The sequence below is a fragment of the Portunus trituberculatus genome, chromosome 43, assembly GCF_017591435.1.
Source record: "Portunus trituberculatus isolate SZX2019 chromosome 43, ASM1759143v1, whole genome shotgun sequence".
Lineage (NCBI taxonomy): Eukaryota > Metazoa > Arthropoda > Malacostraca > Decapoda > Portunidae > Portunus > Portunus trituberculatus.
Genome location: NC_059297.1, coordinates 14,416,911 through 14,431,910, shown reverse-complemented (window position 1 = coordinate 14,431,910; position 15,000 = coordinate 14,416,911). Strand labels below are relative to the sequence as shown.

At 38.2% G+C, this 15,000-nt stretch overlaps 1 protein-coding gene across 1 annotated transcript in view; it reads right to left on the bottom strand.

Annotated features, from left to right (window-relative positions):
• Positions 1 to 15,000, bottom strand: part of LOC123518453 (juvenile hormone esterase-like) — a 21,826-nt gene that overhangs the window by 1,588 nt on the left and 5,238 nt on the right. The window contains 11 exon segments of the mRNA XM_045279271.1: positions 505 to 594; positions 596 to 635; positions 2,164 to 2,166; positions 3,444 to 3,585; positions 3,804 to 3,982; positions 6,191 to 6,341; positions 10,177 to 10,385; positions 10,971 to 11,156; positions 12,213 to 12,369; positions 12,582 to 12,734; positions 13,227 to 13,445. Coding sequence (XP_045135206.1) covers positions 505 to 594; positions 596 to 635; positions 2,164 to 2,166; positions 3,444 to 3,585; positions 3,804 to 3,982; positions 6,191 to 6,341; positions 10,177 to 10,385; positions 10,971 to 11,156; positions 12,213 to 12,369; positions 12,582 to 12,734; positions 13,227 to 13,445 — 1,529 coding nt within the window.

Genomic DNA, 15,000 nt, shown 5'->3' with positions numbered 1-15,000 from the left:
TTTACAGTAATCAAGTGCCATTCATCCCATACTCCTTCCATATTATGTGGTACAGTGATGTGTCTCATGATAGCAGGAGTACATATTGTACATCATATTATGTGATTATGCAGACCATGACTATGTTTTCAAATTGTGTAGCTATAGTTTGTGTATCTAGCTATATGTGTGTTTCTATGTCTGGGGATGGGAGGAGGAATTGTAAATATCACCTATGCCCTCTGGAACAGTTCTACAAGTCCATATATTTTTTCATACTCTGAAAATCAAATTTCTTGTCCAAGGAGAGTAACTAATGTTTGGTGCTCAGTGAAAACTTTCAACAACCTCATTGAGAAACTAACTATTGCATGATAAATAAGTGGAGACCTTATCATCATTGGATTATGCAGCTAGGTGTGTGTGTGTGTGTGTGTGTGTGTGTGTGTGTGTGTGTGTGTGTGTGTGTGTGTGTGTGTGTGTGTGTGTGTGTGTGTGTACCATACACATGATGATAATAATTACCCCAAAGCAGCAAAGTTCACCCAAAGTTTGGTCATGATATCCCTCAGCCTCAAATCTTCGTCCCTCTCAAGAGGCTTCCATATGGTTTGCCCCGGTAAACAAATAGAACATGTCGTCCACATGATTAACCCCTGGAAAAAATTAAGGAAGGTTACACATGTAAATTTTCAATATGAAAATGTAATTACATCACTGGATGGTTTTATTCACGTTAGCTTACTTTATATATGTATATATATATATATATATATATATATATATATATATATATATATATATATATATATATATATATATATATATCAAGGTTACCATATGTCCGGATTTTCCTGGACATGTCCGGAACTCGCATATCAAAATCTGTCACTGAGTTAATTAACTTCTCAACATATTGCACACATTTCAAGGAGGAGGATGAGAAGGAAGAATTTTGAATGAAAAACATGGAAACTAGTTAGTCTTCCTTATTTGAAAACTGACATTTTAAAAAATTTACCCAAAATTTAATAAGGCCCAAATTGAAAAGGTGCAAAAACAAGTTTGTTTAGTACCAGTATTTCTCAGAGGATCAAATGTTAATAGGGAAAGTTTGTAATAAAAGGCATGAAAAACTAATTACAGTTAACCTTATTTGAAAATTGTGAAGTTTATATTACATGGAAAATGTGACAATTTAGAAATATTGCCAAAAATTTAATAAGGCTTAAATAGAATGAAAAAAAAATCACATTTCACTACACCGGGATAACTTTCCTCATGGAATAGCGTACAATACTGGGCACCGCATGGTAGCGGAGCCCACCATCTCCTTCCCATGGGTAATGACTAATCAACAGACGAACAATTGATATGTGTGATGTGGTATAGTCAGATGCTTTCGGGTTTAAACTAAGGGAAGGCCCTGCAGATAGTCCGTCGATTCTGGCGCTCGAGGTCGCTGATTGGTTCTCCAGCAGTGCATTTGTGATTGTTTCATCACTCTCCCTCCCATACTGATGACGTCACATATATAAACAGTGAACAGCTGAGCTTGTCCCTTGATGAACGGTGCATATCAAAGTCATCATGGATGTTATACAGCATAATATCCTTGCTAGTTATGCAACATTCCAAGTCGCTTGCAATAGTGTAGAATGATACACATACGAGTAGCTATGGTACTACGTGTGTCACTGCTTCACCTCTGATTGAGTAAACTCTCCCTTATCATACTACTCATCCTGACTCATTACTACTTTATCATCTGCTTACAATAGGCCTATATACATACTGCTACTGCATATGTTATCATTTTATAACCTCAGTGTTTGTCCCTGCACTTCCCTTCTTCCATGCTTCTGGATTTCCTCCTTCTCTTGACTTGAATCTTTTCAAGAGAGAAGTATAAAGACAGCTGTTTCATTGAATTGGATCTTCGTTTGTACTGTCTCCTTTGAGGTGCAGGCGTGCTTAGTGGGCTTTTTTTTATTTATTATTTATTTATTTATTTTTTTTTTATCTTGGTGGGCTCATGTAAAAAAAAAAAAAAAAAAAAAAACAGGATTTCATCTTAATCTGATGCTTCTCCACTTCTTGCCTTTTACTACACTGGTCTGTTTCATATGTACTTATCTATTTTACTCCATTTATTTCATGTGTTATACTATTGAACACATATACAATCTCTTGTGGTCCTTTCTTCACATTAATTGGCTTACTTCCTGTACTGTGATCAGTTATAATTTAGAAAATAAGACATGATCTGCTAATTCACACAATACAGTAATATATCTCTGAATGGCTATTGAGGGTACTCTGTGCTACATACTGCTGACCATTATGACATAAATGGATGAGGGAATAAAAAGATGAAATATTACCTCTTTCCTTCTTTACTGTATTTCATAAAAAAATAAATTATGTTTGTACGCATATACCAGGCACAAACCCCTTTATCTTTGTTTGATATATATATATATATATATATATATATATATATATATATATATATATATATATATATATATATATATATATATATATATATATATATATATATATATATATATATACATAGAGATGATCTTAGTGTAGATACATAGTTATTCTTACATATATGGTGTAAAGGAAGTCTTATATACATAAATACAAGTTGTCCACAGACAGCACAGATGTCTTAAGGGTGGAAACCGGAGCTCCCGGCGAAAAACCACCCGTGTTGTTGTGAACGAGTTAGTATAAGAAAAGCATATACATATATACAACAAAAACTGTGAAAGTGTCTCTTAAATCACAACAGGTTTTTTGAAGTTCACTTAATGTCTTGTCAGGTTCGACGTCACAATAGGTTATTGAGTCACTTTTCGGTGTTTCATGAAGTCCAGACTGCCCATTGAAAATACGTGGGAACGCCCGAGTTGCGCTCCTTATTTTCTGTCTTATGTCCATGTTTCGAGGCTGCCTACCATATATGTGACCTGTAAGACTCGCAATAGTCGTGGCATACCGTGCCACCAAGATTTAGACGGCAAGTCATACATATAAATGAGATAATGCAGTGTTTCCCAGCTTTGGTGGAGTTGGGCGAGAGGTGGGAAGCTGTCTTTGGGGCAAACAAATGGCTGAACAAGCCCCGGAGAAGGGGAATATGTATTATAATATTATGGTATTATAATAATGCTGAGGTGTCAGTCTATCCCCCCCCCTCCCCTTGGTTTTCCTCTCTCTCTCTCTGCAGCGGCAAGTCGATCCCCTTCTCCCCTCCCCCCTCACCTTTTTCTGACACAGACATACACAACGACAACGTGTATAACTCTCAGTGACAAGTTGATGCGCGATGCGATAATAGGGGCGCGTTAGCGTCCACTGCACCAACTTTACGTGAAAATGCTAGAAAACCAGCATTTTTTTTTTCTAGGATTTTTTTTTTTTTTTTTTTTTTTTTGAGGGTGCTCGTGTGCCCCTAGATACATTGCGCCCTGGGCGGTCGCCCACATTGCCCATATCGAGTGAGTAAAGGAATATCTTGGTAGCTCCCACATTTCTGGCGTAGAGGGCTGACATGAGATCGTGACCTATGTTAAAGTGACGATCACCAAACAGCTGCAGTGATAGAATAATAAATAAGAAAAATGTTAATTGGTGACGGTGACTAACTCAAGGACAAGGCTATACGTAAAACAGTAATGTGATTATATAAAAAAAAAAAAATGAAAAAAAAAATATACGAAACTGAATTAGATATTTAATCATACGTTGAAAACAAACTGAAAATATATGCAATATTTGATAGATACTTCAAAATTAAGAGTGGTACTTACTTGGCATATCTTATCAGCATCCGCCTTTTTTATCTTGACGCCACCAAGGTAGTGGTCGAATATTCTCTGAGATAATTGTACAGGCGCTACATCTCCGGCATTAAAGTCTAGGGACGCTGGTCCTATTTCCATAAAATTATCTACAAGGTCAGACATCATTCTCTCACTGCTGTACAGGGCTGTGTGGGAGACAATAATCTTATTTGTCCGTTGCACTTGTTTTTACACTGATTTGGTATAAAGAGAGTAACTTGATTCCTTTAGGATTTTTGAGGGCTTTACATACTCAATTACAACTTTTATGTTTATTTGTTTATCTATTATCACAATCATTATTATTATTATTATTATTATTATTATTATTATTATTATTATTATTATTATTATTGTTATTGTTATTACTACTACTACTACTACTACTACTACTACTACTACTATTGTTGTCATTGTTATTATTATTGTTACTATTATTATAATTATCATTATTATTTAACCCCTAAATGGTGAGTAGCACCAAATTGATGCAATGTAGAGGACGGTTGACACCTATAGTTGACGTGTCTTTTGCGGGCACAAATGTTTCCGCTTATTCTTTGGGCCTACGAACATTCTTCCCTCCCAAAAATCTCCCCCTCTGACCCTAAGTGTCTTGTGAATTCCTTGGATGAGGATAAGTGAGCAGGGATTTGCACTCCACATAAGGGCAAATATGCTCCAGAACAGCCTCTTATTGAAAAATTTTGGAGAGAGAGGTTACTATACTTTGTTCAACATGACAATTACAACTTTTTTTTTCTGCATGGTAAAAGTGACACTATTTCCTTTAGTGTGTCTAGAAATTGATAGATTTAGTCATTCATATGTGACTGATATCTATAAGTGAGGAAAGCAGATAAAGTGGGCTTGGGGAACCCAGCTGGAGTCCCAGTCAGGCTACCGCATGGTACGCAATCATCCCTCGAAGTTACTTCACTTCATCAATTCACCATAGACACACCACATCACCTATAGCGTTTTCGTTTGCTGGAGATTGAAGAGGAGGAATTGGTAAGAGTGATGCTATTACCTTTTAAGGTGGTAATTCGATGACTCGATATCAATATCGGTTTTTTGGCTCTCCCATTGCTATTTTTTCACTGAATTCAATAATATTTATACACAAGGTGTACGTTTATGGTGTACAGTGTTAATTTGGTACAGAAATGTGGCGTAGTTTTTTTGCAATAAATATTTTTTCGGCGATAAGAAAATAATTCAAAATACCATTATAAAATCAAAACTAATAACAGTGTGGCAATTTCCTCTTAACCACATATAATATACATAACAACAAATAAATGTTAGCATCGGCATACACATAACCTATGTTATAAAAATTTCATTACACGCCAAATTGTTACCTTTTTTTTCATAAAAAAATTTGAGTTTATAAGCCTGTTGTAAATTTATTTGAGTGAGTTCATGCATTATCATGCTGGCATTTGTTAAGATGAGGTTGTTGATCATTTTGCTGCAAAAATTTTGAAATTGACCAATTACTGAAAAAGTTATTCAACAATATATGCTGAAAAACTGAAAGTCGAGAAAAACGCATTTTTCTGTGAACATCTTCAAAACCCCCACATAACTCACTCCAATATGTACCAAACTCAGATATGTACTTACATAATCCCTTGACAACTGCTTGGAGGCTGGTAGTGGCTGTTTAGATAGTTTCAGGCCATGTTACATCATGGAAATGTCGCCTATATAGCCTCTCTGAATGGTGAGCTCACTTGCCTGTCAGCCTTACAGGCTCCTGGTCCCCTGTTTTTATCATATTAGAATATATAACATATCACTGATAGGTTATATATATCTAGTATGAAAACCAGTCTTTCTTTACCACTTACACGTGGCATTGTCACAATTTGGGAACTCAACACGTGTAAAGTACGATCAACAGGTAGGCTGCAGGCACGCCTAAGGCTGTATCAATTGGTACTGAGGATTTAGCATCTTCCTCACCCTCACTGCCTGATCCTAAACTATCGTACACATCACGCAAAAAAAAAAAATAAATAAAACAGCTCAAAAAGGAAATAAATACAAGCAAAACAAAGACTAGAAGAAAAAGGGCGTGCGCTTGGTATTTAAAGGGCCGGCCCTTTAAACCCGCCATTACCAGGTAAGCAGTGCGTTATGCGCCTGGCAACTTCGGCCATGGCTTCCCTCTCCAGAGACGAACCCAAGTACCAAGTTTCCAATTTTTCAATTTTTTTGACCAAATTAACGAATTTCCCCCTTAAGCAATTAATAGCATATATAGAGAATTGAGAAATTGGTGAGAGACACATCCGCAAGGAATGCCCCCATCCTTTAGGCCCGGTGAAATGGTAGGTACTCACGCGACGCAAAGAGTCCGCCCTCGTGAGATGTGATCCCTGAGATGACATTAGTGATTTTATAACGCCCTTCAACCATTAACACCTCGGGCTGGGCGGGCAGCACATCCCCGTCCACACGTGGTCCCAGTAATACAGGGTTGAAGTTGAAGACCTGAGGATGGCAAATCAAATGAATAAATATTTATCAAAAGAAGTGATATATATATATATATATATATATATATATATATATATATATATATATATATATATATATATATATATATATATATATATTCCTTTTTTTTATTCATTTATTTATTTATTTATTTTTTTTTTTTATGCAAGAGGGAACGCTGCCAAGGGCAACAAAATGTTAGAAAAAAAAAAAAGACTCACAAACTGTAGGTTCCCTAAGAGGTCAAAATATTAATCCAAAAGCAAGGGACAAATGTCTCTACACCTCTCGCTTAAAAGAAGTTAAGTCATAGGAAGATGGAAATGCAAAAACAGGTAGGGAGTTCCAGAGTTTACCAGTGAGAAGTATAAATGATTGAGAGTACTGGTATTAGAGGATTGAACAGAATAGCGATGAGAGGAAGAAGAAAACCTTGTGCAGTAAGGCCACAGGAGGAGGGGAGGCATGCAGTTAGCATGAAAATAGCGATAAAAGATAGAAAGAGATGCAACATTAAGGCGGTGAGAAAGGCTGAAGACAGTCAGTCAGAGGAGGGGGGTTGATGAGACGAAAAGCTTTTGATTCCACCCTAAGCTGTATGAGTGGAACCCTCCCAAACATGCGAAGAGTACTCCAAACAAGGACGGATAAGACCTTTGTACAGAGTTAGCAGTTGGAGGAGCGAGAAAAACTGGCGGAGACGCCGCAGAACGCCTAACTTCATAGAAGCTGTTTTAGCAAGATATGAGATGTGATGTTTCTAGTTAAGATTATGAGTAAAGGACAGACCGAGGATATTCAGTGTGGAAGAGGGAGACAGTTGAGTGTCATTGAAAAGAGGGGATAGTTGTCTGGAAGGTTGTGTCGAGTTGATAGATGGAGAAATTGAGTTTTTGAGGCATTGAAAACTACTAAGTGTTCTCTGCCCCAGTCAGAAATCTTAGAAAGGCCAGAAGTCAGGCGTTCTGTGGCGTCCCTGCGTGATCTGTTGACTTCCTGAAGGGTTGGACGTCTCTGAAAGGACGTGGAAAGATGTAGGGTGGTATCATCAGCGTAGGAGTGGATAGGGCAAGAAGTTTGGTTAAGAAGGTCATTAATGAATAATAGAAAGAGAGTGGGTGACAGGACAGAACCCTGAGGAACACCACTGTTAATAGATTTAGGAGAAGAACAGTGGCCGTCTACCACAGCTGCAATAGAACGGTCGGAAAGGAAACTTGAGATAAAGTTGCAGAGAAGGATAGAAACCGTAGGAGGGCAGTTTTGAAATCAAAGCTTTGTGCCAGACTCTATCAAAAGCTTTTGATATGTCTAACGCGACAGCAAAAGTTTCACCGAAATCTCTAAAAGAGGATGACCAAGACTCAGTAAGGAAAGCCAGAAGATCACCAGTAGAGCGACCTTGACGGAAGCCATACTGGCGATCAGATAGAAGATTGTGAAGTGACAGATGTTTAAGAATCTTCCTATTCAGGATAGATTCAAAAACTTTAGACAAGCAAGAGATTAAAGCTATAGGACGGTAGTTTGAGGGATTAGAACGGTCACCCTTTTTAGGAACAGGCTGAATGTAGGCAAACTTCCAGCAAGAAGGAAAGGTAGAAGTCGATAGACATAATTGAAAGAGTTTGGCCAGGCAAGGTGCAAGCACGGAAGCACAGTTTTTGAGAACAATAGGAGGGACCCCATCAGGTCCATAAGCCTTCCGAGGGTTTAGGCCAGCGAGGGCATGGAAAACATCATTACGAAGAATTTAATTGTAGACATGAAATAGTCAGAGGGAGGAGGAGAGGAGGACAAGCCCAGAATCATCCAAGGTGGAGTTGTTAGCAAAGGTTTGAGAGAAGAGTTCAGCTTTAGAGACAGATGAGATGGCAGTGGTGCCATCAGGATGAAATAAAGGAGGAAAGATGAAGAAGTAAAGTTATTGAGATGTTTTTGGCCAGATGCCAGAAGTCACGAGGGAGTTTGAGTTTGAAAGTTTCTGACATTTTTTATTTATAAAAGAGTGTTTGGCAAGTTAAAGAACAGATTTAGCATGATTTTGGGCAGAAATATAAAGTGCGTGAGATTCAGGAGATGGAAGGCTCAAGTACCTTTTGTGGGCAACCTCCCTATCATGTATAGCACGAGAACAGGCTGTGTTAAACCAAGGTTTAGAAGGTTTAGATTGAGAAAAAGAATGAGGAATATACGCCTTCATGCCAAACACTATCACCTCTGTTATGCGTTCAGCACACAGAAATGGGTCTCTGACACGGAAACAGTAATCATTCCAGGGAAAATCAGTACAGTACCTCCTCAGGTCCCCCTAACTGGAAGAGGCAAAACGTCAGAGGCACCTCCTTTTTAGGGGATTTTGAGGAGAAATTAGAGAAATAGGACAAGATACAGAAGTGAAATTGTGATCAGAGGAGCCCAACGGAGATGCATAAGCAGAATGATTAGAGGTAATGTTGGGTGTATCTGCAAGATGGTCAGGAATAAGACTAGGTGTTGCACCAGTTGTTCTAGGTCATGGAAGATAGCAAAGTTGAAGGCTAGTTTACCAGGATGGTCAGTGAAAGAAGAGGAAAGCTAAAGCTGGTGGTGAACATTGAAATATCCGAGGATGGAGATCTCTGCGAAAGGGTAGAGGGACAGAAAGTGCTCCACTTTGGAAGTTAAGTAGTCAAAGAATTTCCTATAGTCAGAGGAGTTAGGGGAGAGATAGACAGCAAAGATAAATTTAGTTAGAGAGTGACTATTGAGTCGAAGCCAGATGGTAGAAAACTCGTAAGATTCAAGAGCGTGGGCGTGAGAGCAAGTTAGGTCGTTGCGCACATAGACTCAACATCTAGCTTTGGAGTGAAAATGAGGATAGAGAAAGTAGGAGGGAACAGAAAAGGGGCTACTGTCGGTTGCCTCAGACAGATGTGTTTCGAGAGGTAAAGAAGGTGAGATTTAGTAGAGGAGAGGTGGTGTTTTACAGATTGAAAATTACATCTAAGACTGCGAATGTAGCAGAAGTTAATGAAAAAAAGTCGAGGGAGGTGTCAAGGCATTTTAGGTCGCCACCAAGAGAGCAATCTGACCTGGGAACATTTCAGGTCCTACCTTCCTACCTCCTCCATGTATATATATATATATATATATATATATATATATATATATATATATATATATATATATATATATATATATATATATATATATATATATATATATATATAATACACACACACACACACAAAATGGATAGGGAAGATCTGTGTATGTGGAATGAAAGAATGTCGAGAGAGCATGGGAAAAAAACTAAAAATGGCCACTTATAGGAGAGATGTGAAAAAATATAGCTTCCCTCATAGAAGGGTGGAAGCATGGAATAGTTTAGACGTGGAAGTGGTCAACGCAAGGAATATTCATGATTTTAAGAAAAAGCTGGACATTAATAGATATGGAGACGGGACAACACGAGCATAGCTCTTTTCCCGTATGTTACAATTAGGTAAATACAATTAGGTAAATACACACACACACACACATATATATATATATATATATATATATATATATATATATATATATATATATATATATATATATATATATATATATATATATCACACACACACACATTTGATCACATGATCACAATGAAGTGATCCTAAAACCACACACACACACACACACACACACACACACACACACACACACACACACACACACACACACACACACACACACACACACACAAGTGGTGTAGTAATTTTCAAACAAATGTGTATTTTGATAAACAGTCATGAATGAGTCGCAGGTGATGCCAAGGATTGGCAAGTGTTGTACTAACCACGTGATCCATTAAGGAGAGGGTCAAGTTTTTCACGTCAACGCCCTGAAGGCAGTGCATCAAATCGTGGCTGACCTGTCCCGCATCCTCTTGGGACTCCGGACACTCAAATAGTCTGGCCGTGTACTGCGCCACGTCCTTGTAGGCACCACCCATGGCCCACCCGTTAAACAATGTCCCTGACATCATGATGGCTCGTGCGTACAAATCTATTGAAGAATATATATATATATATATATATATATATATATATATATATATATATATATATATATATATATATATATATATATAAAGTCTCACTGTTTAAGGCGCATAACGCAGCACTCACTCAGTTATTGTTTACCGTAAACAAGAGGTAATACATCAGGTCAATGCCAATCCCAAAGCTAAACCTGTCATCCTTCAACCAGAACCAACAGCCATTTTAAGTGGCATGTCATAATCTTTGCAGCAATAATTATTGTATAGGTTATGCAGAGTCTAGTTTGGTTGATTCGGTTAAGTCAGCATGGTGAGGTCTGTTTATCCCGTGAATGGTCACCGTATTGCTAAGTGTAACATTGCTCTTATTCTTGGGTGTGGATCGATATTTATCTTTCTCAACATGTATTCTTAATGTGTCGTTTCAGTCGATGTTTAATTCTACCTAATCCCAATGAAAAAAAAAAAAAACGTAATTTCATCCCACATCATTAGAACAGGATATTGTAAGATTTAACATTCTATATTTTCTTAAGAATAGTTGTTTCTTGTCAGTTCAACATCGTAAGTACTGTGCATGATATCCTGACCTTGGGAGTACGGAGACAAGAGGTGATAGTGGACAGAGGCGCCACCTGCACTCTCCCCGAAAAGCGTCACACGATCTGGATCTCCTGCAAAATGATGAATGTTCCTCTGCACCCAGCGGAGAGCCAGGGTCTGATCCTTTAGCCCGAAGTTCCCTGGCATCACAGAATCCTCCGTTGACAGAAAACCTGAGGAGTGTACAAATGGGACGATGTGATATTGGTTATACGAAATGCTACTTCACAGAATGTTTCGCCACGCCAGGAAATTATGTCACAGAGACCTTTGCTGGTGATTACACTTATATATTTCAAAGACGCACACACACACACACACACTCTCTCTCTCTCTCTCTCTCTCTCTCTCTCTCTCTCTCTCTCTCTCTCTCACTATTATACAATATTTTATTTTTACAAACTTTCAACTTGACTATCCCTTGCTTAGTATACAATTGGTTAAGCTTCGTTTTATGATTGTCGGAGTGCGCACTCACTCACTCTGTATTCAAATTTAGTAGCATTTGTTTCGTTAGATTAGTATGTATTCATGTATATATTGAGTTATTTTTTATTATTGTTACCATTATTATTATTATTATTATTATTATTATTATTATTATTATTATCATTATTATCCTTATCATCATCATCATGATTATCATTATCATCACTTATCATTTATTTGCTTTATTTATTACTTCTCTTCATTATTTTGTATGTGGGATCGCTTATGGCGTCATAGTCAGTCACTAACTATGACTGACTATGACGTGCCTCTATAGCGACACTCGCTCTGTACAACATTATTCTCTCTTAATACTCAAACCGTTTTACACAGCCTTTGCTGTTATTCCAATTCCGGACTCTCCTTGAGAACATTATGTGCCAAAATTAGTAGTAGTAAGTGAATGACCGTAGCGCCGTGTCTCTACAACAGCCAGCGTTTCCCGATATTGTATAGCGGCCCCCGTTCTCATCTCATATGATGATGAGGCTACATCACAGTTTATAAACCAGTGTACACTCAGTCTCTCATTTTTTTTTTTTCTCTAGTGAACTCTGGATATCCCTGACTGCTTCGAAATTTCATTATTCCTATGAATTCGTCTCTTTTAAAAAGTAGATTTCATGGGATTTATCCTCCAATTTTTAATACTGTAATACAATTGGGTTTTTCTTTGATGACCAGTACGTATTTGCCCCTGGGCCCAGTGCCTTTCATACATAGAAAGAGAAAGTATTCACCCAATATTCCAAGGCGATATTGAACTAGGACCAGGATTACATCTTCATTCATCATGACATAACCGTTGTATTTACTGATCCCTCCTGCGAAGAAGGCGCCACCGTGGAAGAACACCATAACGGGAAGTAGCTTGTCGCGACGAGAAGATAGTCTGCTCTGAAGAAAAAAAAAAAAAAAGATATTTCAAGGGTTACCATATTTTCCCTATTATATATATTTTGCATAAATTATCTTGACATTTTTACCTCATTTCATACTAAAGCAAGAGTCTGCAGCACAGCACATTGAATTGATATACTGCATGGAGAAACAAAATAAGTAGCGAAGATAAGTCACACACCCAAACATAGCTTTCATGCACAATTTACCATTGGGGAGAATACACTGAGGAAGAGACAGTCTTCTTCACCTTCGAATTCACGTTTCCTCATGACAAGAGAGACAAAGGGAATCTGTGGACACGACGGTGGTATCTTCGTGCCATCTCTTACCTCCTCCCACCTCTCGATCGGCACTGGGTCCTGAGGCAAGGTGATCATTGTGGAAGGAATAAAAATATAAACGATGATGCTGGTAATAATTAATTATATGGTAGATAGAAAAAAAAAACCAGTCAAAGGAATGAAAGAAAAATACTAAAGAGGATAGCAGACAGTGTGAGTGTGTGTGTAATTCACCACCACGGTCGCCTGCTGGTCACCCAGCCAGTCTTTCCCATTACGGAGCGAGCTCAGGGCTCATAGACCGGTCTTCAGGTAGGACTGAGACCACATCACACACAACACACACCGGGAAAGCGAGGCCACAACCCCTCGAGTTACATCCCGTACCTATTTACTGCTAGGTGAACAGGGGCTACACATTAAGAGGCTTGCCCATTTGCCTCTCCGCGCCGGGACTCGAACCCGACCCTCTCGATTGTGAGTCGAGCGTGCTAACCACTACACGTGTGTGTGTGTGAATACAAAACAAACATGAGTTATCAATGTCCTCACCACTGTTTTCGTACATACCTTAAAGCGCAGTTTACCGACTGGAGGCTTGGCATATGGGATTGCATGGAAGGTGAAGAACTCTAGACCCTTAGTAGAATAATCCTTGAAGCCTGAGATCCTGCCGTCCTCCGTATTCAACACCATACGTTCCTCCTCGAGAAATTCTGATGCCTTAATGTAGTTTGCTAATGTTACTAATATAATCAGTAACAGCATAACGACATCCATCAGTTTCATCTAAAAATAGAGAGATCTGCAGTTTAATCACTCTAGCAAAGAACTGAACACGCTTTCTGTCCCATAGCAAATATCCTGCTCCGAATTACTACCATTATCATCACTAAGGGGACCAATGGGGGACCAAAGGATGCCAGTGTTTCTGGGCCTACCAAGGGAGGACCAAAGGATGCCAGTGCTTCTGTGTCTACCAAGGGGGGACCAAAGAATGCCAGTGTTTCTGTGTCTACCAAGGGAGGACCAAAGGATGCCAGTGTTTCTGTGTCTACCAAGGGGGGACCAAAGAATGCCAGTGTTTCTGTGTCTACCAAGGGAGGACCAAAGAATGAATGTTTTCCTATGGAGAGAGAGAGAGAGAGAGAGAGAGAGAGATTGTTGCTCTCTCTCTCCAGTCAGAAAAAGAGAGAGAGAGAGAGAGAGAGAGAGAGAGAGAGAGAGAGAGAGAGAGAGAGAGAGACAAGACAAGACAAGACAAATTTATTTATGCTCAGACTTTGACAAAAGTATGGAGCACAGCTCCCTTACAATAAACATCTCAGAGTATCCAAAAACTCTCTTTACACATTATCTAAAAATAGAAAGTACAGACTTGATAAATAATGCTGCTCTACGTTGTATCGTGTATCTGTTATTTTGCAATAACTCCACAAATTTGTACCTGTTTGGACTATTTCTGTAATACATGGGCAAATACTTTATCCCAAGTTGTGTAATTTCTTGATTGTTACATTCTAATAACACATGATATTCGTCTCCTATTACATTATTATTACATTTATCACAAGTCCTTTCCTCTCTTGGAATTCTGTTATATCTACCAGTCGCAATTGGTAATCTGTGATTGTTAGTTCTTAGTCTACATAGAGAAAATCTAGATAGTTTTGGCAATTTTACTAAACTTTCTAAGGTAAAATTATCTTTATAAGAAACATAAGTATTACATGAAGATTTACTACGTAATAATGAGCGCCATTCAGTTATCCATTGATCCTTAACATTTCTCTCAAAACATGTCTCAACCATACGTAGTTATTACATCTTGACAAATCCATACACCCGACAGACCCGGACTATTCAACAATGTTCTTATGTAGCTCAACCATGGTGATTTGAATGTGTTTTCGTTATACAACTTCAAAAGACATTGATACATCACATAACATAATTTCACTTGTTTGCCAGTCAGCAGCCTAGACCAATAATTCAACATTCTTGTTTTTATATGTATACTGACAGGATACTTACCCAACTCCCCATATACCATTGCATTACACGTAGTCTTACGAACATTCAGGATGTGTTTAAAAAATGTGACTTGAACATTTTCTACATCTTTGGAGGTATCAAATCCCAAATCTCACAACCATATGTAATAACTGGTAACACCATAGCGTCAAACAACTCTAGTTGGAGATCAATTGGTAAATCAAACTTTCGACATTTGGCAATTAGACTGTACATAGCTCTTCTTCCTTGCTGGCAAAGTTGTGTTTGACACGATTTAAAACTTCCGTTGTAATTCATAATAACACCTAAATATTTATACTCATCAACG